Raw genomic sequence first — 25,492 nt, 5'->3', positions numbered from 1 at the left:
GGATTGGATTAGGAGCCATGGTCATCTTCGGTGTGGTTGGATATGTATGGAACCTTTCCCTGTGCTGGGCTCCATGATATTACCCCCTTATGTTTAATATCATGGCCCTAAAAGTACATTTTATTCTGCTTTTATTTTTAATTGTGTGTGCGTGTATGTATGTGTGTGTGCGCACACATGCACCCACATGCATGCTGGTGCCTGTCGAGGCCAGAAGAGGGCATTAAAGATCCTGGATATGTTACAGGCAGTTGTGAGCAGCCGAATGTGGGTGCTGGGATTTGAACTGCACTCATCTGCCAGAGCAGCTAGTGCTCCTAACCGCCGAGCTTTCTCTTCAACCCAAAGATTTCTGTTTTACTATGATGTCCCACGAAACTCCAAAAGTGTGTCCCCTGCAATCTGCTTCCCTTGTGTTTTCAATGGTCCCTAGAAGTTTGAAAGTATTCATGTGGACACAGATAGAAGTTTTTTTTAAAATGTAGTTTTATATTTGGTATTTCTTAAGAACATCTTCCCAGTAATGCTAGATCAAGGCCTTATCATAATGAAACTCTTAGCATAACTTCTTGGGACACCCTGAAGCTACAAGTGTTAGATCATACTCACAGAGTTAGGGAGATGGCTTAGTGGTTAATGACATCCATGGGAAAGCTAGGTTTTTCTGCATGATCCTATGACCCCAGAGCTGGCAAGGACAGACAGAGGAGAATTCTTGGGCTTGCTGACAGAGTTCAGTGACAGATCTTGCCATGAGGAAATTTGGCAGAGAGGGATGGAGGAGAACATCCTGTATCTTCTGTTGGCTTCTTCAGGAAGAACCAAGTTTCAGAAATGTACATGCACACACCCACACATGGACATACAAACATAAGCAGATAAAGAGATCATTTTCTCAGCCCCCTGTGAACTCAAGCTAGGACCAACTCAATTGATAAAATGGCCCCATCAGACTGACCTGTAGGTAAACTCGTGAGGCATTTCTTAATCGGTGATTAATATAGAAGAGCCCAGTTCACTAAGGACAGTGTGCCTCTCAGGCTGGTGGTCCTGGGTCTATAAGAAAGCAGGCTGAGCAAGCCTTGATGAGCAAGCCAGTAAACAGTACTCCTCCATGGCCTCTGCTTCAGTTCCTGCCTTCCTGCCTTTAAGCTCTTGCCTTGCTTGAGTTCCGGTCTTGGCTTCCCTCAGTGGACTATGATCAGGCTTATAAAGCCAAATAAACCCTTTCCTTCCCAAGCTGCTTTGGGTCATGGTTTTAACTACAGCAATAGAAAGCTAATTGAGACAATCACCCACAGCAAGTGCTAGTTAAATAATTGCAACTCAGAGGTCACTGTGATTATTTAATTTATTTTTGATAGATTAGGATGTCACTTTCCGCTGCCCCGGGCCTCTTATTTCTTCAATTCTAGATAATTCCAACCCCTTGGGAAGGCACAGTAATGACACAGATCTTGTCCTGTTCTGAAAGTGGAATGTTGCTGAACATCATCATCGTTTGCTTTTTAGGAATGCATACCTGGTTTCCGCGGTGCAGTTCTAGGAGCCATAAGGACGGCATGATGTTGATCAGGTATAAAAAGATGGCTGGAGAAAGCCTGAAAGGAGAGAAAGTGAGTTGAGATTTTGTTTTTTTTTTAAAAAAAAATTTCAAGAAAAAAGCATAAGGAAGGGGCCAAGGAGAGGGCTCAGCAGATACAGTGCTTGCTACAACCCACTATGTAAATGCCAGGTGACCTTGAGTGATCCCCAAAGGCAGGAAGTGAGGCCAGAGGACTCTCTGAGCAGGAGGACTGGCTAAGCTAGCTGAATGGACAAATCCTAGGTTCAAATGTGACACCCTGCCTCGTTATAGAAGGTGAAGAGGGACTGAGGAAGACATCTAATATCAACCCTTTGCCTTCCGTGTGCACACGCACTCCTAAACTGAACTCCCATAATGTGAATACACATGTACCACACATGTGTGCACGTGCGTGCGCGCACACACACACACACACACACACACACACACACACACACACACACACACACACGGGCCTTCCCAAAAGAAGAAAAACAGACACCCAAGCGCAATCACCAACCATGGTTACTCTCTGTCTGTCGTCGTGATTTCTGCTGCAGGGATTACAGAGAGGAGCCACAGTAACTGCAAAGCCTCTACCAGCTGCCTTTGCACCGAATCCCTAATCCAATTAATAGAAGCTGACTGTAAGATTGCACTGGGGACACGGCCAATTAGTTTCAGGCACAACACTGCTTATTTTGTGTTTAAGATGTTTTACAGAACGCAAATGCGGCCAGAACAAATCCTGGGTTTATTTCGACATTGCAGTTTCAGGGAGTGTTTTAGGAATTTTCTTTCTTTCTATTCTCAATGTAGAATTCTGAGATCTTAGATGACAACTCCTCGCTAGAACACAAAATCCCAATGACAAGGACAAGAAAGGAGAATGGCTCATTGGTATCCCGCGAATTTGCCAAACCTGGAAAATTAAAAGAAATGCCATAGCCGGAGGTTTGGGAACTTTCGAGAGGTTAGTTCAATATTTGCTAATTCCTGGTTCAGAGGGAAGGCTGAGGAGTGGGCTGATAGAGACACCCTTAGATTCAAATGACCTGTGCTGTTAACCTACCCATTTGTGTCCCAGTTCACACAATGGCTACAAGTTTGGTAGTCAATTCTTAATGTCAGGGGTCAATTCCCACGGCTCTGTCAGTGGAATTGACTTTCTTAGAGCCCTGGAGGTTGAAGCTCACCATAGCAGGTCAGCAAGGTGGAGTTTGGCTGCAGCTCCCATTCTGGCTCCTACAAGGAGAACTTTGGGCTGTTGACATTGCATAGCCTTTTCTCAGCACACATGCCGGAAGATCCCTTCCACACCCCTCCCCCTTTTAAAGCGGTTTCATGGCACTAGCATCACTTGTATGATATAATTCAATCTCCAAACCCCGTCCCATTTCTGACTATGAAATCCGGAGGGGAACCGTGGTAGCACCCAGTCGCCGCATTAACCTGGCAGGGATCATTAGGCCCCGGTGTCTGGCAGGCGAACGTGCTGAGTGGAAAGTGGGTTATACTCCTGTTTATTATGAAATTGTGCCTGTGTTCCTTAGGTTCACAATCTGGAACCACCAGGGAATGAGTCTCAGGGGATTGCCTGGATTAGGTTGTATGTGGGCAGAGAGAAAGCTAGAGCGAGAGTTTCTTAACTGAGGTAATTGACTCGGGAAGATCCACTCTGAAGGTGGCGGGCAGCACCATCAAGGCTGGTCTCAGAACTGCGTCAGCATGGAGACAGCCAGCAATAAAGCATGCAGAGATCCAAGCATTTACTCTCTCTGTTCTGAGCGTGGATATGATGGATTCAACTCTTGCCTTGACTTCCCCACAATAATGGGTTGTACCTTAGAATCAGAGATGAAATAAATCCTTTCTTCTCTAAGTTGATTTAAGTTGATTTTAGGGCAGTGTTTTTTTTTTTTTCTATCACAACAGACATGAGACTTGTACAACACTGAAAACGCACCCTTAAAATTTTGACATAATAAATTGGGCACAGTGATGCACAGCTGTAATCTCAGTCCCCTGGAGATTTATGCAGGAGAATTGCAAACTTGAGGGCAATTTGGATGGACAGCAAGATTCCTTTTAAACCCAAATAGTAGTAGTAGTAACAACAACAATAATCATAGTGATAATAAAGTGAAATAAAAAATGTTTTTTCCAAATTTATTTCTTCACATTGTGTTTTGCTTTGGTTTGGGTTTTTGAAGACTACACAGTTTCTCTGTCTAGCCCTGCCTATCCTTGAACTCACTGTAGACCAGGCTGGCCTCAAACTCATGGAGATCCACTTGCCTCTTCCTCCTGGGATTAAAGGTGTGCGCCACCACCACGTGGCATGTTTTGTTTTGGATTAAACTCTTCCTTGATACAGTATCTTTAAAGTCAAATTTGTAGTAGATTCATTTTATTAAAAATATTTTTGATACAAATTTGTATTAGTGAGATTAAATATTACCCAAACTGCACTATTATACGCCAGAGAATAAAGATAAAGGGAAAAAAATCAGTGCAGTTTTAAAAGGCTATTAACCCTTTGGTTATCTTCTTTTACCTTCTGTAAAGAAAGGGCAAGAAAAGAAAGAGGTCTTTTAAAAAATCAATATTTAATATAGACACTCTCCTACTTTTGATTTCTTGCCAAAACCAATTTTGAAGCAAAAGGTTATGGGTCCAGATATTATTAAAATCTGATATGGAAGATGTCTGAGCTGCAGGAAAATGTCAAAAACCCATGTTGAGCATGCTCTTAAACGAAAGAAGCCATCAACTGTTTGACCACCGTTTCTGTACCACAGAAAGCGGGAGGAGGCGCTACCATGTGACTTGGGGAAGGAAGTGAATTCTGGTCAGAGGGCAAGCTGCACACTGGCAGTTGTTTTTGTTTGGACGCATTGAATGTTGACTGAAGTGAAAGATTGCTACCCTCAAATTAATCTGGAGACTAATGCCTAGTAATGCTGTTACAATAGTAATATGGGGAAGTGTTAGACTGAGCACACACTAGCTCTCAGTGGTAGCTGAGAATAAAACAATGACCTTAATGACTTTGATGCACTAGATTCACTTCTTTAATTAGAAAAATATTATCCATTTCAGTGTATGTTCCCTAATTAGGAGACTGGCTCTTCAAACATACACCACACACACGCACGCACGCACGCACGCACGTACGCATGCTCGCACGCACGTACTCACACACTCTTCAAGATTCAGGATTTTCTCTCTGCTGTAGTATAGAAAGTCTAATCACTCTCATTCGATAGTCAAGGACTCCATGATCTGTTTTAGTTTTACCTTCCTTTACCCCAACCACATCCCATCAAGACTAGTGATTCAATAACCCAACTTGCTGTGTTTTTAAGACAAAGCAAAACAAAATAAACAGGAAGAGGATTAGGTCAGTGATGTCGTACTTTGCTGGCATCTTGGGTTCCAACCCCAGTGCTGTTAAAGCAAAAACAATTTGGGAGAGGTTCCCTTTCTTCATTCCTTCTTTAGTAGAGTTATCTGACATAGAGAAGGAGGTGAGAAGAAAAAATCAATAGAGGAATTAATTTACTCAAGTCTACCCACAGCCTCCTCTAACAAACCGTGGGCCTGGGTTTAGAACAGTATCCCACTCAGGCTGAGCTGTAAAGAAAGAATGTGAAATGCCTTTAAATGTGGACATCTCCCCCCAAACAATGAAAACTTTTTTGGAATGATCTTCTGTACCTATCTGCCCATTTACATCGGACTTGCTCTGGCAGGGCATGGGAGGCAATATTCACAATCTACCTTGCTGAGACCCTACGCGATTTTGCAACGGTGTGGATATTAGACCACCATTCTGAATTGAAGCTTTCCGAAGGCAGACCCTGGGTCTCCCGACCTTTCCCTCTCCCTGATTGTTAATTTCCTTGTCTCGAAGATACCTCACTATCTTGTGTTCAGTTCGTGTTTGTTCAGCAAATTTTAACTGTTTAAATGCTCGTATTTATGAATCAAGAATAAATAAATGGGTAAAATGGATGAATCTACTGACGTGCACCTGGACCTGTTATTTCTGCAAGTCCAGCACCAAAGATACTCTTCGAGCCAAGACCTTTGAAAAATTATTACTTACCATTTAGTTTTTTAAAGATTGGTATACATTTTTGTGTGTGTGTGTGTGTGTGTGTGTGTGTATTTGTGCAGGTGTCCACAGAGACCAGCATGCAGCATCAGATCTCCTGGTCCTGGAGGAGTTACATGTGGTTGTGAGTTGCCTGACATGGGGGCTAGGGAGTGAAGTTGCATCCTCTGGAAGAGAAGCAAGTGCTCTTGACTGCTGACCTACTTCTCCAGTCCAGTGCCTCAGGCAGAATGATCAGTAGAAATGGTCACATTTGGAAGACCTGAATCAGAATACCGCCTCTTCGTTTCCTTCATGTTGGGAAACTTTTTACCTTTTGAGACATAGGCTGGTTAGAGTGTTAGGAGAAGCAACGTGAGCCATGTGACCAACATTTCAGATGCTCGATTACATAGCTTCTGCCTTCTCTGGACTCAGCTCTGAAATTTTGCCCATGGGTGACGACGCATAACAATTACTTGGTCACTTTAGTGGAGTGCCTTTTTAAGATAACCTAGGACCAATTCTGTTTTTAAACCATGATTCTCACAATTAAACCTATTTAAAGCTGCTTGAATGAGAAGAGGCAGTTAGCACGGCCTAGAACACCCCAACTGCTGGCTTCACATTTGACCTTTGCAAAGTGGAGAAGTGTGTGGGCCACTTGCCCATTTTTAGCTAAGATGAGTCTTACTCTGAGCCCTGCATGCTTCTGAGCTGTGTTATTCTTCTTCCTTACCAAGCTTCTGCAGCCTTCTTCCAATGCTAGAGATGACGTACACCTCCCCGTCTCAGACTTTCGCGCATGTGTCTGCCTCTTTTTCTTCAATGTAGCCTGACTATTTCCTTCTCCCCAGTTCATGTCAACAATGTGGGGGTGTAGGGACTCCCTTAGAAATCTTTGACATGCCACTCAAGTCTCAAGCTTTCCTTTCATGCATTTTCTCCATATACTTTCTAAATTTATAATTATATCTGGGTGTTAGTGTGTTAGATATCATTGGATTATGTATCTTCTCCCAAGTATCCTACATTTTAGTGCACATACAATTTTGACTATCTGCTCCTAATTAAGCAACACCCTCTGCTTCTTCGGAGTGCCGAGCACAAACAGCGATTTGATAAGGACCCTGACTTGATTAGAAATACCTTCTTGAAATAAAGCCATAAACTAATTTTATTGAATGAAACTAATGTTTTTTTTTCTGCTCTTAGGAGAAGTACAGTGTCTCATCCTGAGAAGATAGCTATGTTGTATTAGTTTGAAGGACTGAAGTATCCTCTAAAATGTCTTTATAATTTATTTATTTCGTGTATGCTGCATGCATGCATGGCACAACACATACATGCAAGACAGAGGACAAATTTATGGACTTAGTGGCTTGTGAGGATTGAAATCGTGTCCAAGGACTTGTCAGCAAGTGTCTTTACCCATTAAGCCATCTTACTGTCCCAGGTCTGTAGTATTGATTTGTATCATCAATACTATTCAGTATTGGAACCAAAGAGAGTTTGGATTTTAAAATTAGTAAATTGAATCTTCTCCCATGTTTGGCTGTGTAATTAGTCAATTCATATGGTCTTTCTTGAGAGCTTTGTTTTTGTTTTTGTTTTTTTTTTTTGGTTTTTTATTTATTTATTTTTTGTCTCAGCTTCAGGGATAATTAGGTTCCAAGCAACTTGCTTGATGATTAATGCCACAAGAGAACCTAGCCAGATCAGAAATCAAATGAGTTAGATTTCTGGAAACTTCTTCATGAAAATGTCACACATTATACTGCTGGACAATGACTATGACACATCCAAGTGGTACATTTGTACAAAACTAATAGCCTATCACCAATGAGCTAGCTTCCTGGAGAAACTCAAAATACAATGTAATCTCAATTATTGTCAGAGAATTAAAGTTGTTGGGTGCTACTATTTTAACACCAAATTATTTTTCTCAGATGTGTTTTCTATCTTAACATTTCATTTAAGATTTTTTTTTGGTGCATATCAATTCTCTTCAAAGGAATATGTCCTAGGCTTTTCCTATGTGTACTAACATAATTATTTGCTGCTTAATAAATTAGATGGCTTGGTTTTATTTCCTGACCATATGAGCACCAATGTCTTTCTCAACACTACTCTGAGCTCCGTCGTTTCCTATTCCTATATTCTGTTCTTCTCTATTCAAGTAGGATATCGGATGACTCAAGCTGACATTGAACTCTGGCTTCTTCTTCCTCCATCTTGCCGGTGTTGAGGTTGTCGGCAAGCACCATTGCATCCAGCATAGCGTCGAGTTCTTCAAAAGATGTACTGGCTGATTTTTTTTCCTTTCATTTTGTACTAAAACTAAAATGCTATTTATCATACAAAGTAGTCATTTCAACAAATTATGGCGCTTTTCATAAAATGATTATGTCATGGCATTTAGCACTTTATTGCTGGGGTGGATTTTATTTATTTCAATTCAGCATTAGTCTAGAATTAGGATTCAATTTTGCTCTTTCTAAAAAAATGACAATTATTGTTCTTACTGAAAATGTAACACCCATTCCTTTTTAGACATACAACATTATATACACACACATGGAGGGAAATTAGCTATAATATCACTTGTGACATTAGCTTTCCTTTATTCTGGCTTTCCAATCATGTATAAAAATGTGAACATAGGGTAATATTTAAATGAAGCAAAAAATAGCATTCAAAAATTACTTCTACATATTTAATTTCTATTTCACTTCTTGGTATTTGACACGCTATAGAACAGAATAGAGTTGCAAGGATCACATACTCAAATTTCAACATCTATTGTTAAGGCCCCTTAAATATGCTCAGTATGATTTCTGAAAATGCTGCTTTTTGGAAGTTGTTCTTCTTCTTTGGGGCTTGAGTTCCGATTTAAGGATTCCTTGGCATCTTCATCAGTAGGCTGCGTTCTCTCCATGAATTTCAGACTACGTGACTTCCGTGCTGGCTCCTCAACAGGCGATGTCTGTGAGTGTCAGGGGATTGATGGTTGTCAACACCTTGGTACTTAACCTGTCCTTCTGCAGCATTTCATCAGTGATCCCAAGGCTTCTGCATGACTATAGCCTCTGAACTCCTGGGAAGTCACAGTCTTGACACCAAAAACCATTCTGTATTTCTTAAAGTAAAATACCCTCCCCCTCCATCCCTACTCCCAGATGGCTGTACAGGTGCCTTTCACAAGCAAGGGAAGCCATTACTGAGTGCCCATAAGCTCATAAGAATCCCCAAAGAAACAGACTGGGCATATGATAATGATTATCAATCAGACAATAGATTTGTTTTAATTTATCCCATTTAAGTCTGCTAGACAGATGCTGGCAAGAGAGAAAAGAGGCATTTTTGAAAGGATTTAGACTATACCTTGCAATAGAAAAGTCATTCTTTGTACATTAGATTTCTGGGAGGTTCCATTAAGAGAGACAGTTTTGGAGGTGAATGTTAGAATTCTTATTGATTTGTTAATAATTTTTAAAATAAAAACCATACTCCTGAAATTATGACGTAAGTGGGAAGGGAAACTTGTACTCTCCATACTGGACTCAATCTCAGAATCACCAAGAGCGTGTTTGAAGCAAGGCCATCTTTATTACAATCAGATAGCTGAAAGCTGATAGCTGATAGCTGAACTTCTGGATCTTGCCTCACAACTAAATCCGTGTCAGGGGAAGCATATGAATCGATTTGGGGATCCATGTATGATTCTTAGAGTAAAATATTTCTCAGCATAGGAAATCATGACATTTTTTTTACATGAACCAGTTCTGAGAAAAAACCTTAAAGATTCCTGTCGTGACAGTTCCGCAGCCTGTGTCATTGAGTCTCAGGCAACGGCTGCCTGTGCCATTGTGTCTTGACCCTCCAGCCTTACTGCACCCCGGACATAATTAGTTGGATATTCTTTTGTTTTCTTCACATGTCACATGCAGTTGCACAAACCTTATAGTCCTCATGACATCTTGTCTGAGGAATGTTTGTTTATTGAGAATAAATGTTTGTTTAATAATGCATCAGCGAGAGTAAGTTGGTCATGATTATAGGGATTTTCGTGATGCCTGATAACATAAAATATATTATGAATGTTATTTATGTAATATTGTAATTTATTTATTATACATAAAGATAATAATGTATGTTTATTCTTTTCTGCAGGCAAGGTTGAGTCTTTGCTTGGAGACCCAACCTGAAGCTATGTAGAATTCGTTTCTTCTTCTTTTCTTTATAACCTATTTAGTTTCAACAAGAACATTTGCTTGCACAGGAATGTGTGAGCCATGTGTTTAGCATGAACTTTTCTGCCTTATGGAAAACATCCTATACCTGATAGCAAGAGGAGACAATGAAAGGGAAATCTTGGCTTATTGTCACTATCTGTGACCTTAGGCAAATCACTTTGCTGTGCATAAGGATAGTCACACTAAGATGGCATTAAAAAAGGGAAAATGAATTGATAATGTCATTTGAGAATTGCAGAAGATAATGACTATGTAAAAACTTTGGTATGTCTTGAGTATGCCATGACTAGTGATTGTTATCACTTCCATTATCACCCCATGATTGCCATCTTCATCATCCTCATGACTATTACCAGAGACTGCCCAAGAATAACACAACCAAGTTATCCGTTGGCTAATTTAGGTAAACTAAAACATTATATAAGACAAGAAGTATATCTAAGAAAGTAGAAAGCAGAGGAATTCATAAAAATGGAAAGCAAACGAAAGGAGGGATTTCATTCTCTTAAGAATGACTAATCTTTACTCTAATATATGCATAAATTAAGTCAATTACATATTGTCTACCTGTATCAGGCCCAACATATAAACCACAACTAAAATATAATTCTCTAATATATACATACATGTGTGTGTGTACTACATGTATATATGTGTGTGTTTATATACATCTATGCAACACAGACACATAATGCATATGTATATGGAGATACACACATACACATATATATGGGTAATAAGTTTACATTCAGAAAAAGGGAACCTGGTCAGTACCCACCCTACCACACATATGAGCCATTTCCTGTGTCTTAAATATCATTTCTATGTGACCTTTAAACAAGAACTTCTTATGGTACATACATAATGATACTTTTTAAAAAAAAAAAAAACATTGCTTTTCCCTAACCACATAGTTGATGCACCTGGGGCTGCAGTCTCCTGATACTAATCCTTCTGAAGAATTTATAAGCAATATGGGGCCCCCACACGAGAAACTCAGCCTCGGCGTGAATGGGACTTCTCTACTGCTATAGAAAAATCTAACAGTTCACATTTGTCCCAGTGCTGCACACATAATAACCTCCGTGCTCTGAGGAGAAACAGGAAATGCAGAAGTAGGACCAGGTCTGTGCTGATGTATTTGAGCTGCCCACATTGATTCTTTTTTCTCTGCTTTGCTCTAAGATAACAAAAATGAATCAAAAGATATCAGCCACCTTGATTTCAGTTCTAAAAGTTATCCATTGTGTATTTTCACGGACTAAGTTTGGACATCAGCCAGGGCTTCAATTTCCTTAATATCCTACTTTAACTTGGGTGTCATTATCACATTTGTCCCCAGCCCATCATGGAAGAAAAGGAGAGACCCCTGGCTTGACAGTCCATCCCAGAAGTGCTCTAAGAGAAAACCAGGACTGAGCCTCGACATGAACGATGCAAAACAAAGCAATTGGAGGGGAGGTATGCAGTGTGTGATTCCAAACTCGCTATCACCTCATTCGTCTTTCTCTACCGAGATGGAGGCTCAGGCTACAGCACGGAAACCCCTGCAAGCCTACCAGAAGAAAGAGAAAATTGAGACGATAATGTTATGAGATCTGGGCTACACATTGACTCACTGCAGACGGGGACGGAAAACCTGATTCACAGTGGAAATTTTACTGAAAGAGCTAAAATTCCAGAGAACTTTCGGGAGGTATGAACAGCCAGTGAGGCTGAGATTAGGCAGAGCACAGTCCAGCTTCTGAGAGAATGTCCATGGCCTGACTTGGTCACGTGGAAGTTACTGGGGTTCCCTTCAAAAGTGTCTGTTTCATCCTATCTGGGGTCCCAAAGATTAGTGAGATTAAAAACGAACACCAGTATCTGATTTGACTTAACGAGTTAGCAATTCTATTGCTGTGAAGAGACACCATGACCATGACAACTCTTTTTAAAAAAATGTTTAATTCGGGTGTCTCACTTACAGTTTCAGAGGTTTAGTCCATTGTCATCATGATGGGGAGCACAGCTGCATGCAGGTAGACATGGTGCTGGAGCAGCAACTGAGAATCCTGCATCTTGCAGGCAGCTGGAAGTTGACAGAGACACTGGGAGGTATCCTGTGCACAGAAAACCTCAAAGCCCTCCCCGACAGTGACACACCCACCCCAACAAAGCCACACCTCCTAATAGTGGTCCTCCGTAAGAGATTATGAGGGCCAATTACTTTCCACCTACCACAGAACCCAGGCCTGAGAAAACCAAATACAATTGTTTTACTGAAGTAGCATAACAGGAAAATGACTCACATTGGGGGGATGTGTCATTAGTATCTCAAGGCACATAAATATTATCTCCTTTTGATTATTTCTTCTCCCTGTCCGATTCTAATATGTCAGCGTCTTGCGATGGTTTGAATAAGAAACATCTCTCACAGCCCGAGGCATTGGCTGCTTGGCCCCCAGTCTTCAATGTAGCTGTTTGGAGATGTTTTAAGAGGTGTGGCCCTGTTGAGGGAAGTATGTCACTGAAGGCAGACTTTGAGATTAAAGGCCTTGCACCATTTCCAATTCGCTTTCTCTGATTTGCCTTTGTGATTCACGATGCGATCTCTCTGCCTTCTGCTTTTGCCAGTATGCCCGTGGCCTCCTGCCATGCTCACCACCATTGGGGACTGACCATCTGGGGTCAGAAGACAAAGCAGAGTCTTCTGCAAGTTGCCTTGGTCATGGTGGTTCTTTAAAGTAACAGAAAAGCAATGAATATAGACCATGTCACTTCGAAAACTTCTGCCCAGTCCAACTACCCCTTCAGCTACGAAGCGGAACCTGCCTGTTTCTCACTCTGTCATCCGCATCCCGCAAATGCCCATTATTTATATCAAGCCTTTGTTTACTTGATATGTTAGTTCACCAGTTTCTAATTATGTGCTTCTTTAGTGAATTTTCTCATCTCCTTCATTAAAAACACGAAGTGATGGGGGAGAGGAATTTACTTCAGTTTCTTCCCGTGTTTTCCACATTTGCATCTCCGCTACATTGAATGAGTGCTGGCAGCCTGTCTTGTGCTTGAATGAAGGGTGAGGCTCCAGGGTCCCTGCTCTGCCAGCTGGGAGTGTCCTTCCTCCCAGCTGGATTTTTGAATCCCTCCCTCCAGATGCAAGGCTCACCCTTTTATCCTGTTGCAGCCCAGATGCTGCCAAGTTCTCTGCCCTGTACACTGATGCTCGCCCACCCTGACTCCTCTGGACCACTGAGGAGCACAGCAGACAAGGATGAGAGCGGGCAGTCTTCACGATTCCCTGTCTCGTCCTTTCCAACTCGGTAAGCTTCGGGGAAAAGATTTAGCAACTCTGTGCCTCAGTTTCCCGTATGAAAATGGGGAAAATAGGGCAATAAAAACATAGCGGTTGTTGAATTAGATAGGACCACGCGTGTAGAATCCAGCAGTCCTTGAAACTTGATAAACGCTAAAGATTCGCAATGGCTCTCATTCCACACATTACAGCGCTGGATCAAAATGCTATACTTTATTTAAAATTCTCAGGTTTATTTTTTTTTCTTCGTTCCCTGTTATTTTTGTCAGGCCGTAGTACCTTGCACAATATTGTTGTTACTTCCCACACAAATCGTTGTCGATTTGGTTAGGTAGCATATATCTGCAACCACAACACTCAGGAGGAAGAAAGAATGCCACAGGTTGAATGCCAGGACTACAGAGAACTTTCTAGAAAAAACAAAAACAAAAACAAAAAACAGCTTTTTCCTAACTAACCCATAAAGGAAAAAGAAAGGAGAGATGACGAAGGATTCACTAACTCAATGGGTCACAAATCTTTCACATTATTAATGTTCTGATGAAGAAAGACCTGTGTTTAAAAGTCTGTACTTTTTGCCAGTAATTTCACCTTAGAATTTTTCTTTTTTTATTCTCAGTTACTACCTCCTTCCAAGCACACAAGCTTCAAACTTGTCACAAACTTGGGTACATTTCCTATCCCCCGAGGAGTATTTTATCACTCTTGGCTGGGAAGCAATTGGAATATTGTCTTGTATTTGATTTTTACCTAAACGATAATTCACAGATTCCCTTGGATCTTTGCCCAGACAACTGAAAATAAAAAAAAAAAAAGTCAAGAAACAAATTAAACTAAGTGATGCTGATTTCCACTTGGAGAAAGACAGATGAAGATTCAGGTAGTGTGAACACTGGGGGAATGAAAAGAAAGCCCCCTGGCATTCCTTCTGGGTGTGTCCCTGGTGGGTCCGCCCTCTGCATTCTATAGGATTCCAGCATTAACCATTCCAGCTGGCAAGTTAGCCAGGATGCTGTAATGCTCCTTGTCCCTGGGCAGCTGAGCTCAGCATCTAGTTCCTCTTTCCCTTCCAAAGGGCTGGGAAGAAGTCCTTGGAGACATGTACATGCTTGCTGCATGGAGAAATCGAATCCCCACTGTCCTTTAGAACGCCGGGATTGGTGCCATCCCTCCTTAAGTTTTTCAGGGTCCAGGTTTAAATTTTAACAAAGTGAATAATATTCAAACTAGCCTAAAAGAGTAAAAAGGAAGTTCATGGATGCAATAGTCATTACAAAGGGATCTTCTATATTCCCTTTGTATGCATGCATATGTCTGCCTGCAGGATGGAGCTCTTCTTGCTTCCCTCCAGTCTGTCATAGCCATTGACTGGATGCTACTGGATTCAACTCATCTTTCAATATGGAAGAAGGGTTAGTGCTGAGATGGCCTCCTCCTCCCTAGTACTACTGACTGAGAAGCGACTGAAACATTGTCTTGTGTGCTTTGACTTTATCTAAATGACAATTCATAGATGAGTTGGGCTGTTTCCCAGAAAACCGAAATAACAAAAATCAAGAAAACATTGAACTAAATGATACGTTCTTCTCTTCTCCCCCTCTTCCTGTGTTTCTTCTTTTTTGCAATTGTTCTCATTCTGTCATTTCTTTTTCTTCTTCTTCTCTGATGGGTGTACCAAGTGTTTCCAATTGGAAAATGTATAATTCTCCTCCAAGTCCATCCTTGTAACAAATGAGCCATAACAAAGAAGTCTATAATTGCCCTGTCCTGATAATAAACAGTGGAGAGTACTCTACTGCAGTGGTTAAACTCTATCTCACCGTTTTCAATAGTATCAGTATGAATAAACCATATTTTTCTCACTATAATTTTCCCAACATAATTTTCCACCAATATGTGGGGGAGTTAATGTTTTGTCTTGTTTCTTTACATGTAGAGTCTTTTGGTTCTTTGGACAGATTGCAAAATAGAAAGAAGACTCTGATTCAAAAAATTACCTACCATTTATCTATCTCAGTTCATGTGAATCTACACATACAACTATATAAAATTACCATTTCCCATATAGATAATACTTGTTGTGTTTCATGGTATATAGTTAGTATAGATATAGTGTTTGTTTTTCTCTCTTTGATTCTCTCAGCTAGTAATTTGGAATAGAAAATGGTTCTTAACACTCCCAAACAGAAAATGCATATGTCGTGTATTTCTCAGAAGACTCCAACCTAGAATGAAATAGGCCCCAAATCAAAGCCTTTCCCATTGTCGTCATATTATTTCAAGGATAATTTAATTTATGTTTTTTGCAGCCCATTGTTTGTGGTTTTATCTACAGTGCAAATGACAATCTTCGCAGGCTGGCTTACAGTGTGCCTTCTGTAACATCAAAGTGTAACCTGGGGATTGGATAGAACTAGAGCGAGCAGACTATTCACACCACTTTATGTATGCCATTTGTTCATGAACTTTTGTAATGAGCCAAATGTATCCACTTTCTTGCCTGCGTACTTTTAAATATTCGTTGGGATATCAAGCCAGCAAACTTTTTCTTGAACCAGTGATGTAATACAGAACACACAGCAGAGGTCTATAGTTTGAAACAGAAGGATTTTCCCCCTGTTTTGCACTCTGAGCCAATGGTGTAGTAAATAGTCCCTCTGTTAAAGTTCTTTGACTCACACAAGAATAAAATGTGTCTCGCTGATATTTTGGCATAGAATATTTTAATATGAAAGAAATAAAAAAATAAGGGTATAAAAAGAGCCTCTTAGGATCCATTAACTCTCAACATATATAAGTTCACATAATTCTCCAACAACCTGCGAAATACGTGTTTGCAGATCTGACCCTGAAGCTTGGAGACACTAAGTAAATCCATTGAGGTTTACGCAAGTAAGAAGGAACACCCACAATCTATCCTATTTTTAAGCCCAATTCTGCAGCCCACAGCTTAAACACCAACATGACTCCTGGTACCCATTTATCTGACTCACTGACCCATGTACAATTTGTCCAGATTATTTTCCCCTTCTTTGTTGGAAGTACCATGACAGCCTGAGTCAGGGAAACCCACAAAAGACTATGACGTGTATTCTGCCAGTTCTGGTGTTACCACAGGAGCTGAACGACTCTGGCCTACTCTTGGGGACAAAAGGGTTACTTCAGGTTTTGCTGAGTTGACTCCTTCCTGAGATCTACATTTGTCCCAGAAGCGCTCGTGGTTGGTGTCCGGACTACTTCACATTGGACAGTTTTTCGCCTCAGACTTCCTCCTGCCATGCAAGATTTGTCTAGTGTATTATGACTCAGGGGAAAAAAGGCGAAAACACCTCAAATGTTTCTATTATAGAATGCGCAGGTGAACGCAACATCTCTCCCCCTTGCTTTCTCCCCTGTATAAGTCTTAGAAATTACCACAAAAGCCTCATGCGTCATAAATTGTTTGTGGTAAGGGGGGTGGGAAGTACCATGCCTACCCTGGCTCTGCCAGCTACCCTGAGCCCTCCAAGGACTTGAACATTGATAATTCTAGATATTTCTCAAAAGCAGAGGTTTAAAGTCATGTTCACCTCATCTTCAAAGATAGCCCATCTTCTTCCACAGTGACCATGAAATATACAACCTTTCCTCCGTTGCTGAGGGGCTTCCTGAATGTGACACCTTAATACAACAGCAAAGTGTATGCAATTAACATAGAAACTAATACCACCGTCGGCTTCCTCAAGGAAAAAGGCCTAAGTTGGAGACGTTTGGGATGGAATTGCCCTGGAAGGTAACTGTGGGTGACTGCAGGTGTTCTCTGCAAGGAGTTGGGTAATCTTTGTGTCAACCTTTTTCATTTGCATTCAGTCTCTAGGAGGAAATGCAGCCACCAGCAAAAGGAACCCTGAGTTCCCATGCTGTGTGGTTAAGACTAATTCATTGCTGGTCCCTATTCCAGTATCCCTAGCATAAACTATGCCTGATGAGGTACGCTGCCAAGTTTCAAAGCCACCAAACGCAGACACCTGAAACTGGTTTCACACTGGAGAGCCAGGGACGTTTGGGGTTGGAAGGAATTGGAAGTGGCTAAAACCACAGTCGCACCGAGGGCTGGCAAGAAGGGAAGAGGGCTAAAACCAAAGGTGGGTGCAGGGGAGCCACCTTACAGTGTACGCTCCGGAGCGCTGAGCTCTGCCAGGATCACGATGCCCAGTAAGGCATCCCGACTCTTGCACACTCTTGTACGTACATCCTGGACTGGTACCGAGTCAGTCTCACACTCGAACTTACAAAGCAGCGCACCCAGTGAGCAGCTCCACTCCTCTAGTGAAGGCTATCAGCTGGATCAGCCAAGTACAAAGGTCCAGACTCCAGCCTCTCCAGCGCTACGCTGGGACCCAAGATACAATTGGCTTGCCCAAAAGATGTAACCGCATCCCACGTGCTGACGAGCTCAGAGGAGAACCACACCGACCCGAATGCCAGCGCGGAAAACACACACTGCAGTGACAAGGGCTTTGGTGCCACCTGCTAGGACCATAATGAACAATGCCCGGGACCCTCTACCTCCTCTCTTTCCAGGACACTCACCATTTGTAGCCTCTGCCGCGCTTGAACTTGAGGGTGAGCACTGTCTCCAGGACCAGCAAGAGGTTGAGCAGGGCCAGCAACCAGTAACGGTGCTCTTTCTTCACCCAGGTCACTCGCCAGACGGCGACCAGAGAGTGCAGCACGAACAGCAGCCTGGTGACCAGCGCCTTAAGCAAAACCAGCCCCACCATCCTGCCGGTGCGTTCTGCCAAGCCGGCGCCTGCGCCCTGCCGACCCTTTGGGCAAGCACCCTGTGTGCACCCCTGATCAGGAGCGGGACAGTAGCTGGACAGCACTGGGACTACGAGACTACAAACTGAGTTCTTCCTCACACTCCCGCGCAGGACTCCGGTAGGACAGGAGAGCGCTGCTCGCCCCGCCCCTCCAACTTCCAGAGAACTCTTCAGAGTCCAAAGTCAGCTTCTCCGGGCAGCTGGGCTTTGCAGGCATCGGAGGCTGCACCACCCAGGCTCCCCCGGGTGTTTTCCTGCAGCGCTGCCCATCCTCCTGCGGATGCTGGGGGCCAGCCTCCATCCTGGCCCTCTTCCCCACCCCCAGGACACCAGGGAATCGGCAGGAATGCCCTCCACCCCACTCTGAGCAAATGCAAATGAGCTGTCAAGGTACTTCAGGGCTCAAAGGGGAAAGGGCAAACCCACATTTCCCCTTCGTTTTCCTACCCAAGTGTTCTTTAGGTCGTTCCCACATCAGGGGAGTTCAGCTGGCCCTCGTGGTGACTCGCGAAGCTGGGACTCAAGAGAACCAAAGAATCTGCTGTCCAAGCAATTTTAGAACCGAAGTTTTTGTCCAGTTTGAAGAAATGAAACTTCCAGGGAACAGAGGCAATCAGGCAGGCTGGTCTTTTCCAGCCTCTTACTCAGTGAAATGTGCATCCTTGGCATACTTAGCCGGTGGTGGCTCTGGTACTCCAGGAGGTGGAGGCAGGGGGATTGCTGTGAATTCTAGGCCAGCCCAGGCTACAGTGTGAAACTTTGACTCAAAAAAAAAAAAAAATCAAAGGAAGGCTGAAGCTTTAGCTGAGTCTTAGAGCATTTACCTGCCATGGGGTATATGTGTGTGGGGAGGGAGTATAGGAGAGGGGAGGACGAAAGAGGGAGGGAGATGGACATTATGAGTCCTTGAGGTATATGTTTGTGATCTAGACCACTTGCGATGAAAATCTGTAATGAAATTTCAAGCATCAGTGTCAGAGAGGGAACTGAAGTCGGGGCTCCAGAGTCCTGCATGATTTTTTTTGCTTCCTTGTTTGATGGCCTTCGAACTTTTATTATTATTTATTTTGTAGGGTTTTCCACCCTTAATTGGATTCACAATCTCCCTGAGAAAGATGTGGAAGAGCTGTGTTGTTTGTAAATTGAAAGGCTATGCAGCTGGGAGACAGTTGTAAAATTAATAAAGTGAGCTAAGCTATTGGAACCTTGCCAGATTGACCAAGAACCTTCAAAGCTCTGTGCTGCCAACTCTTGCTTTGTCTGGTAACAAAGAGAGTCTAGGAAATGATAGTCACAGTACTGTGAAGCAAGGGAGCTCTCTTGTCCATAGGAGTAACACAGAAAGAGGCGTCTATGGGGATGTTACTGGAGAGAGACCCATATAAAGCACCAGTGGGTCACAGATGGTAAACATGGAAATTATGGCCAGGACTAAGAAAGCCACTGCTCTTTAGTGCCCAAGACAAGGAAATCCTGAGACTTGTCAAATGCTTTAGCAGAAACCAAGGTAATGCCCCTAGAGCCAAATAAATTGGATTTACTATGGTTTCCTGGAGAGAGACACTCCCTGGAAACTAGACCAGATCAGCAAGAGTGTTCAAAAAGTGTTCAGATCCCAGGAATGACTTGTTAGAAAGCATCAGGACTTGATTTAGGTGTTCTTGGGACTTAAAGACCATGGGGCTTTAGACGGGATGCTGCAGAGAGGCAGAATTAATTTCACGACTGGCTTTCCTGCTAAGCCTACCTTGGATAGAACAGTGTTTGGTCATTTGTAGCTTGAACAATTTGTTTTGGCCATGTTCACACCTGAGAATAAAGGAACTCGGCATCCTGATCCACAGCAACACAGACTTGGCCTTTTGACTGTGCTAACGCCCGCGTGTAAAGGGGCAGTGTTTGTATCCCGGTCTACAGAGCTGGCCTTCTCTGGTGTGACGTTTCCCTTGTTCAAGTGGAGGAAGCCAAGGGGTGGCTGACAGAGACGCATCAGTCTCTTACTGGCAGGGACTTCTCAGTTCCCTATATGTCCCAACAAGGGCTCTCTAGGAGGGATATGCAGCAAGGAACAACCACTCAACGTCTTCTATACATTTTCTTGATTCTCGTTTTGAAAAGCTGAATCGTGTAGAGCCCTTTGCCTGGTTCCAAAAGACAAAGACACTGTCCTTAAAGGCAACTGGAAAGTTCTCTTCCTTTCTTTTCACACCACCTAATTAGAGAAGGGACTTTGAGAACTATCCGGAGATCTCCACTAATCCTTTTAAATGTATAAAATCATTAAGCAATTTAGCTTGGGGAACAAAAGGCCTCAGTGTCAATACCCAGCCCCTTTGGTGCCAGCTGTTGTTACACACGAAGCACGCCAGCCGCCTCCCACCTGCTACCCGGTGGCCACCATCAGCCCTCCAGTCCCTTCCGAATGCCGTGCTTTCTCGGGCTTCTTTTCAACATACTGTCACTTGGGTTGCAAGAAAGACTTTTCCAAGGTCACTCAAGTAAAAGGAGTAGCCGCTGAGAGGGAACCCGTGTTCTAAAGAAGTGGGAGAATTCCCAAGAACCAAGACCAGGCGACGAGATCAGGAGAACTGAGTGACACCAGAGACCCGAGAGCTGCAGCTTGTGCGATTTTGCCCAGCAACTCCGACCTTGTTGGTTCCCAGCCAATTGTCTGAAGTTGGAAAGGGATTCTATTATCTTCCATTAACTATGGATCCCAGTACTGACGGGTTGCATTTGGACCGGTACATCAGAGTTTCATGTGTTAAAGGGCTGGGTGGTACTGCTGAGTTAGTGAGGAGATGGAGCGCCTCTGTCTCAATGATGGGTTGATCTGTGTCTGGACTCACGACTGGGTTGACCATTGGGAGACAGTGGAGACGGCCACTGGGTTGGGATTTCTGAAGGTGTATCTTGTCTTCAGACAGCCTGCCCGTTGTGTGCTGGCACCTGTGAACTGAGTGCCAGAAATTCTATTCTATTCTGCTTTCATCGTGGCATCTGCCTTGCCATGGGCCTGGATAGGTGAAATCTATCAACCACTAATGAAATCTCTGAGCCAAAAACCATCGTTCCGTTGTTCAGATTGAACATTTTTATCACGGTGATGAAAAGGTAACTGACCAGGTTACGTTTCCAGCAATGCATAGACGGCCAGCCTGGGCATCATTTACTGGCCATCCCTACACACTGAATATGTCAGTGAAGCTTTCTGGGCCCTTTCCCCATGGGCTTCTGGGCAGAGCTGTTTAAGTAGCGGTGGAACGGAGGATAGCAGGTATATGATGACTGACCCGTGTAGAACCTTCACATCTGTGTTGACATGTTAACATAGAATACTTGCCATGGTACAGGTGTCCTTGCCTCAGGCTGCCTCCACTCTGGCACGTGATTGTGAAGGCATCTGTGTGTTTGCAGTGTGGATACAGTCCAAAGGCCACCTCTCCATTCAGAGATTACCCAAGGGACAGGTTGTTGTCAGACGTGACACTCCTCTGGGGTGGTAATCCCCACTCTTCCCTTAGCTAGATGTGCATACTATTTGGTTAGCACTTTGATACATAAATGGGTGCCTACATGTGTCAGACAATGATAGAAAAAGTCAGTTGCTGTACAGAGGTGTACATCTATTTCCCAGAAGAACTAGTCTCAGTCAACACCTTTTAAATTACTTTTTTCTGGTGGCTGCAGTCACACCTCTAAAAAGTCTTTCACATTCCTTCACACTTAGCTGGGTCTGATGTAATATGTCTTTGGTAATTTCTTCAACATGTCTACTGCCTTCTTCTAGAATGTGGTCATAGATTCAGGTGTTAACTTGACACACCTAAGAGGGGATCAGGGAATTGCTCCCATCCAATAAGTCTGTAGTGTACGTTCGTGATTACTGGTTGTTATAGCATGATCCAGCCTACTGAGGGCAATGCCCACGTTGGGCAGGTAGGCTGGACTATCTAAGAAAGACAGCTGAATTATCCAGGGGAACTAAGTCAGTAAGCAGGATTTTTTTCTATGGTCTCTGCTTCAGTGCCTACCTCCAGCTTCCTGTCTTGAGTTCCTGGCTTGGCTCCTCTCCACAGACTATATATAATCTGAAAAACAAATAACACTTTTCCTCCTAGGGTTGTTTTTGGTCAGTGTTTTTTGTTTGTTTGCTTGTTTTTGTTTTGTTTTTCACAGAAGCAAAAAGTAAGCTGGACAAATGACTTCTACTTTTCCTCTTGTCTTTTTCATCTATATTCTGACGGTGTTTCTAAAATTGATCTCCTGGCTGTTTACTTTTGTCTTTGGATTCTTATGATTATTATTAAACTTCAGCAGTGAATTTTGTCAAGTTATTTAACTGTGATTTGGTATTTTATTTTTTCACATTGACTTATTCTTGCTCATTGTACTCCAACCCCTTTTAAACCATCTTTAGTAATACTACATACAGCCTTCAATTAATTCTGTCCTCCTACATTATTTCGTTCAGTTGCTCACATTTTTCAATCCCATATTTCACTGCTGGTGATATATTGGTAGTTGATATATTCTCAGACAATCTGAGCATGCCCTCTCGCTTCTCACATTTGAAAAATCTATGTCTGGGTTGACTACAGGGTGGAATAAGCTGTGACAACCGGTTTTCACCATCGGCTTAATTGGATTGAGAGCCATCTGGAAACACACCTTAGAGTGTGTGTTAGGGCAATTCCAGGGCATGTTAAGAACAGAGGGAAGAATGCCACCTTGAATGTAGGCAACACCAGGCCACACGCTGGGATGCCAGACTGAATAAACAGGAAAAAGAAAAAGAGGGCTGAGCTCTGGCCTTCCTCTTTCTGCTTCCTGGCAACTATCTCCAGTTCCTCTGCCAGATCCCCACTCCCAACTTGATGGACTGTGTCCCCCCAATGGTGAGCCAAAAATAAACCTTTATCTTATGTCAGATATCTTATCACGACAACAACAAAAATAATTAACATACACATATACATGCATACATACATAACACACATACAAATACATATATACACTCCATTGGTTCTTTGTCCATTGCAATGACTGTAGTTCTAGACAGAGGTTCATGAACACTTGTCAGATCTATTTCCTTTCATGGTGCAATGAGGAGTGGCAGGCAGCAATGGCTAGAGTGGGGGCTTCATAGATGTGGTTCAAGTCAAGGTTCTCCCCGTACCCCCACACCAACGGTGGCTTCAGAGGTGGGTAGAGAAGATCCGCATCTACCCACCTGTGACACTTCTATTTGGTCTCCTCTAGAGCTTAACTTAAGGCAAGACCTAGCCTTAGAGGACTGCTCATATTACTTTGAGAGAATCACGGATGGCACCCTTGAGGAAAAAGGCAGGGATGAATGGCAGCCATTTTCCACTGCCCTTGATACAGCTGCTGAGTGGACTGAGCCCCACAGCTGTCTGCCCTTGCCGATTATCATGTCTTCGTCTCTGGTGGGCTCAGAGGAGGAGCTGGGCCCCTTAGCCATCCCAGGATGTCTTATTTTCTCTGGTTTCTCTACCTAATGGCTCTACCCTTATTGTGTCTGCCTGAAATTCTTTAGATTCCTTCCCCCACGTCCTGTTCTTTCTGGCCTTGTCTCTATTCCATTCTTCTAGGTTTAAGACACTTTTCTGCCATCTGAAAGGCAGAGTCTTAGTTCCTGGCTCACAACCAGAACAGAAAACTCACAGATTTACTTACAATCCTAAGATGTGTGGGCTGAACATGAGACATTAACAGCGCCTCTCCCAGAAAGTTTAAGGGAAAGGAGAACAGAGCAGTTGGAAGCTCACAATTAACTCTGGTGGTTGTTTCTCTTTAAAAAAAAAAGCAAACTCAAGTGTAATTATCAACAGATGAACACTCTGAAATCTAGAGAGGGAGAAACAACCAATGTCCAGGTAAGCGTCTAGATGTGTCTAACTTCTGATTACCTTCTTCAGCTCTTGGCTCTCCTTCTTCTTAAGTGATGTGCCTCTTGTGACATGACTTCACTGGAGATGTGATGGTAGCTGCTTGTCTATGGTTTAGATTAAGCCGGATAGCAGTTTAAAAGGTGCTTAGAAAAAAAAATCCAGGAATGCAGGCGCTTAGCAAATATTTGTTAAATAAACAAACGGAGTTATCCAAAGGGGTGAGTGAACAGCACACCTGTCATGCATTCCCCAGAGGATTTTATCACTGAGTTTTCTTGTCAGGCCAGCTTCAGGTGGGAGGTAAAGCCAGTGAGTGCCTTGCCTGTGGGCCTGGAAGCTTAGTGTCTCATTCTGTCACGAAAAGCAAGACCATCATTCCATCAAAATCCTGCCCCATTTTTTACGAGAAGGCATACTGCACTTGCTGGAGTTTGGGTTCCTCTATTGACACACGCATCCCAGAACAGCGGAATAGTTCAGTTAGCTTCAGATCTATATGGCTACATTTGAACCCTGGGTCTCTTAGCAGCAAACTATGCTCCCTCCTGGGCTATATTTAAGTCCTCCCTTCCAGTATCTCAGAATGTAGTTATATTTAGAAATAAGTCATCTCTTGTCCTTGTCCTTGCTTTGCCTTAGTTTATAACAATTATACACAGCAGTCGGTTCAGTGTGATGCCTCTAGACACAGGTACAACATGCTGGAGGACTTACCCCTGTCCTGACCAGCAGGAAGCAAACCAGAGTCCCTGGTAACCCGGAAGAGAGAGAAATGAAGGGACAAGAGACACAAGAAATGGACAGCAAGTCTGTATTCAGACTTGTATATCAAGCTGCCAACTTTATTTTCTTTTTCCAGGAGCATTATATAGCAAACAGGCAGGGTAGGATGCTGGAATGTCAGGTCTTGAGGCATCCCCTAGCTGATAGGAAGCTATAAGGAGATGCTGAGGGTCTGTAAAACTAAACTGAATGCTGGGAGAAAGAAGGCGGAGTCAGGGAGATACTATGTAGCCGCCAAAGGAGACAGATAAAAATGGATTAACTTAAAATGTAAAAGTTAGTAAATAAGAAACCTGAGATAATAGGCCAAACAATGTTTTAATTAATATAGCTTCTGTGTGATTATTTCAGGTCTGGGCAGCTGGGAAACAAACAAGCAGCCTTTGCTTACATAAGGATACTGAACATTTTTTTGTTCATGTATTCATTGTGCATTTGCACTTCCTTCCAAATATCTATTTGGTTCATTTTCCCTTTATTTGGTTGGGCTTCACACTCTTGTGTTTTAAATACTTTGAGTTATTTATATATTTTTGATATTCAGTCTACGTTAAATGAGAAGCTGACAGATTCTTATCCATTCTATAGTCTATTTACTTTCTGTGTATTGTTTCTTCTGCTGTGCAAAGACTTAAATTTGACTCAATCAGTTATTGATATTTTCTATTTTTTAATCTGCTAGTGCTATTTTTTAATGTTAGTGTCTTATTCAAAAAGTAGTTGCCCAGGTCTATATGCTTAGGTGTTTCTGGATTGTTCTATAATAACA

At 42.7% G+C, this 25,492-nt stretch overlaps 1 protein-coding gene across 1 annotated transcript in view; it reads right to left on the bottom strand.

Annotated features, from left to right (window-relative positions):
• Tmem26 (transmembrane protein 26) overlaps positions 1–18,493 on the bottom strand; it is a 45,267-nt gene extending 26,774 nt beyond the window's left edge. The window contains exons 1-2 of the mRNA XM_048451564.3: positions 17,793–18,493; positions 1,523–1,601 (exon numbers count right to left, since the gene is read on the bottom strand). Coding sequence (XP_048307521.3) covers positions 1,523–1,601; positions 17,793–17,983 — 270 coding nt within the window. The 5' untranslated portion in view covers positions 17,984–18,493. The remainder of the gene's footprint in view (positions 1–1,522; positions 1,602–17,792) is intronic.
• Between the last annotated feature and the right edge of the window lie 6,999 nt (positions 18,494–25,492).

Source organism: Myodes glareolus, chromosome 18 (genome assembly GCF_982192425.1).
Source record: "Myodes glareolus chromosome 18, mMyoGla1.1, whole genome shotgun sequence".
Classification (NCBI taxonomy): Eukaryota; Metazoa; Chordata; class Mammalia; order Rodentia; family Cricetidae; genus Myodes; species Myodes glareolus.
This window is presented reverse-complemented; position numbering and strand designations above follow the sequence as displayed.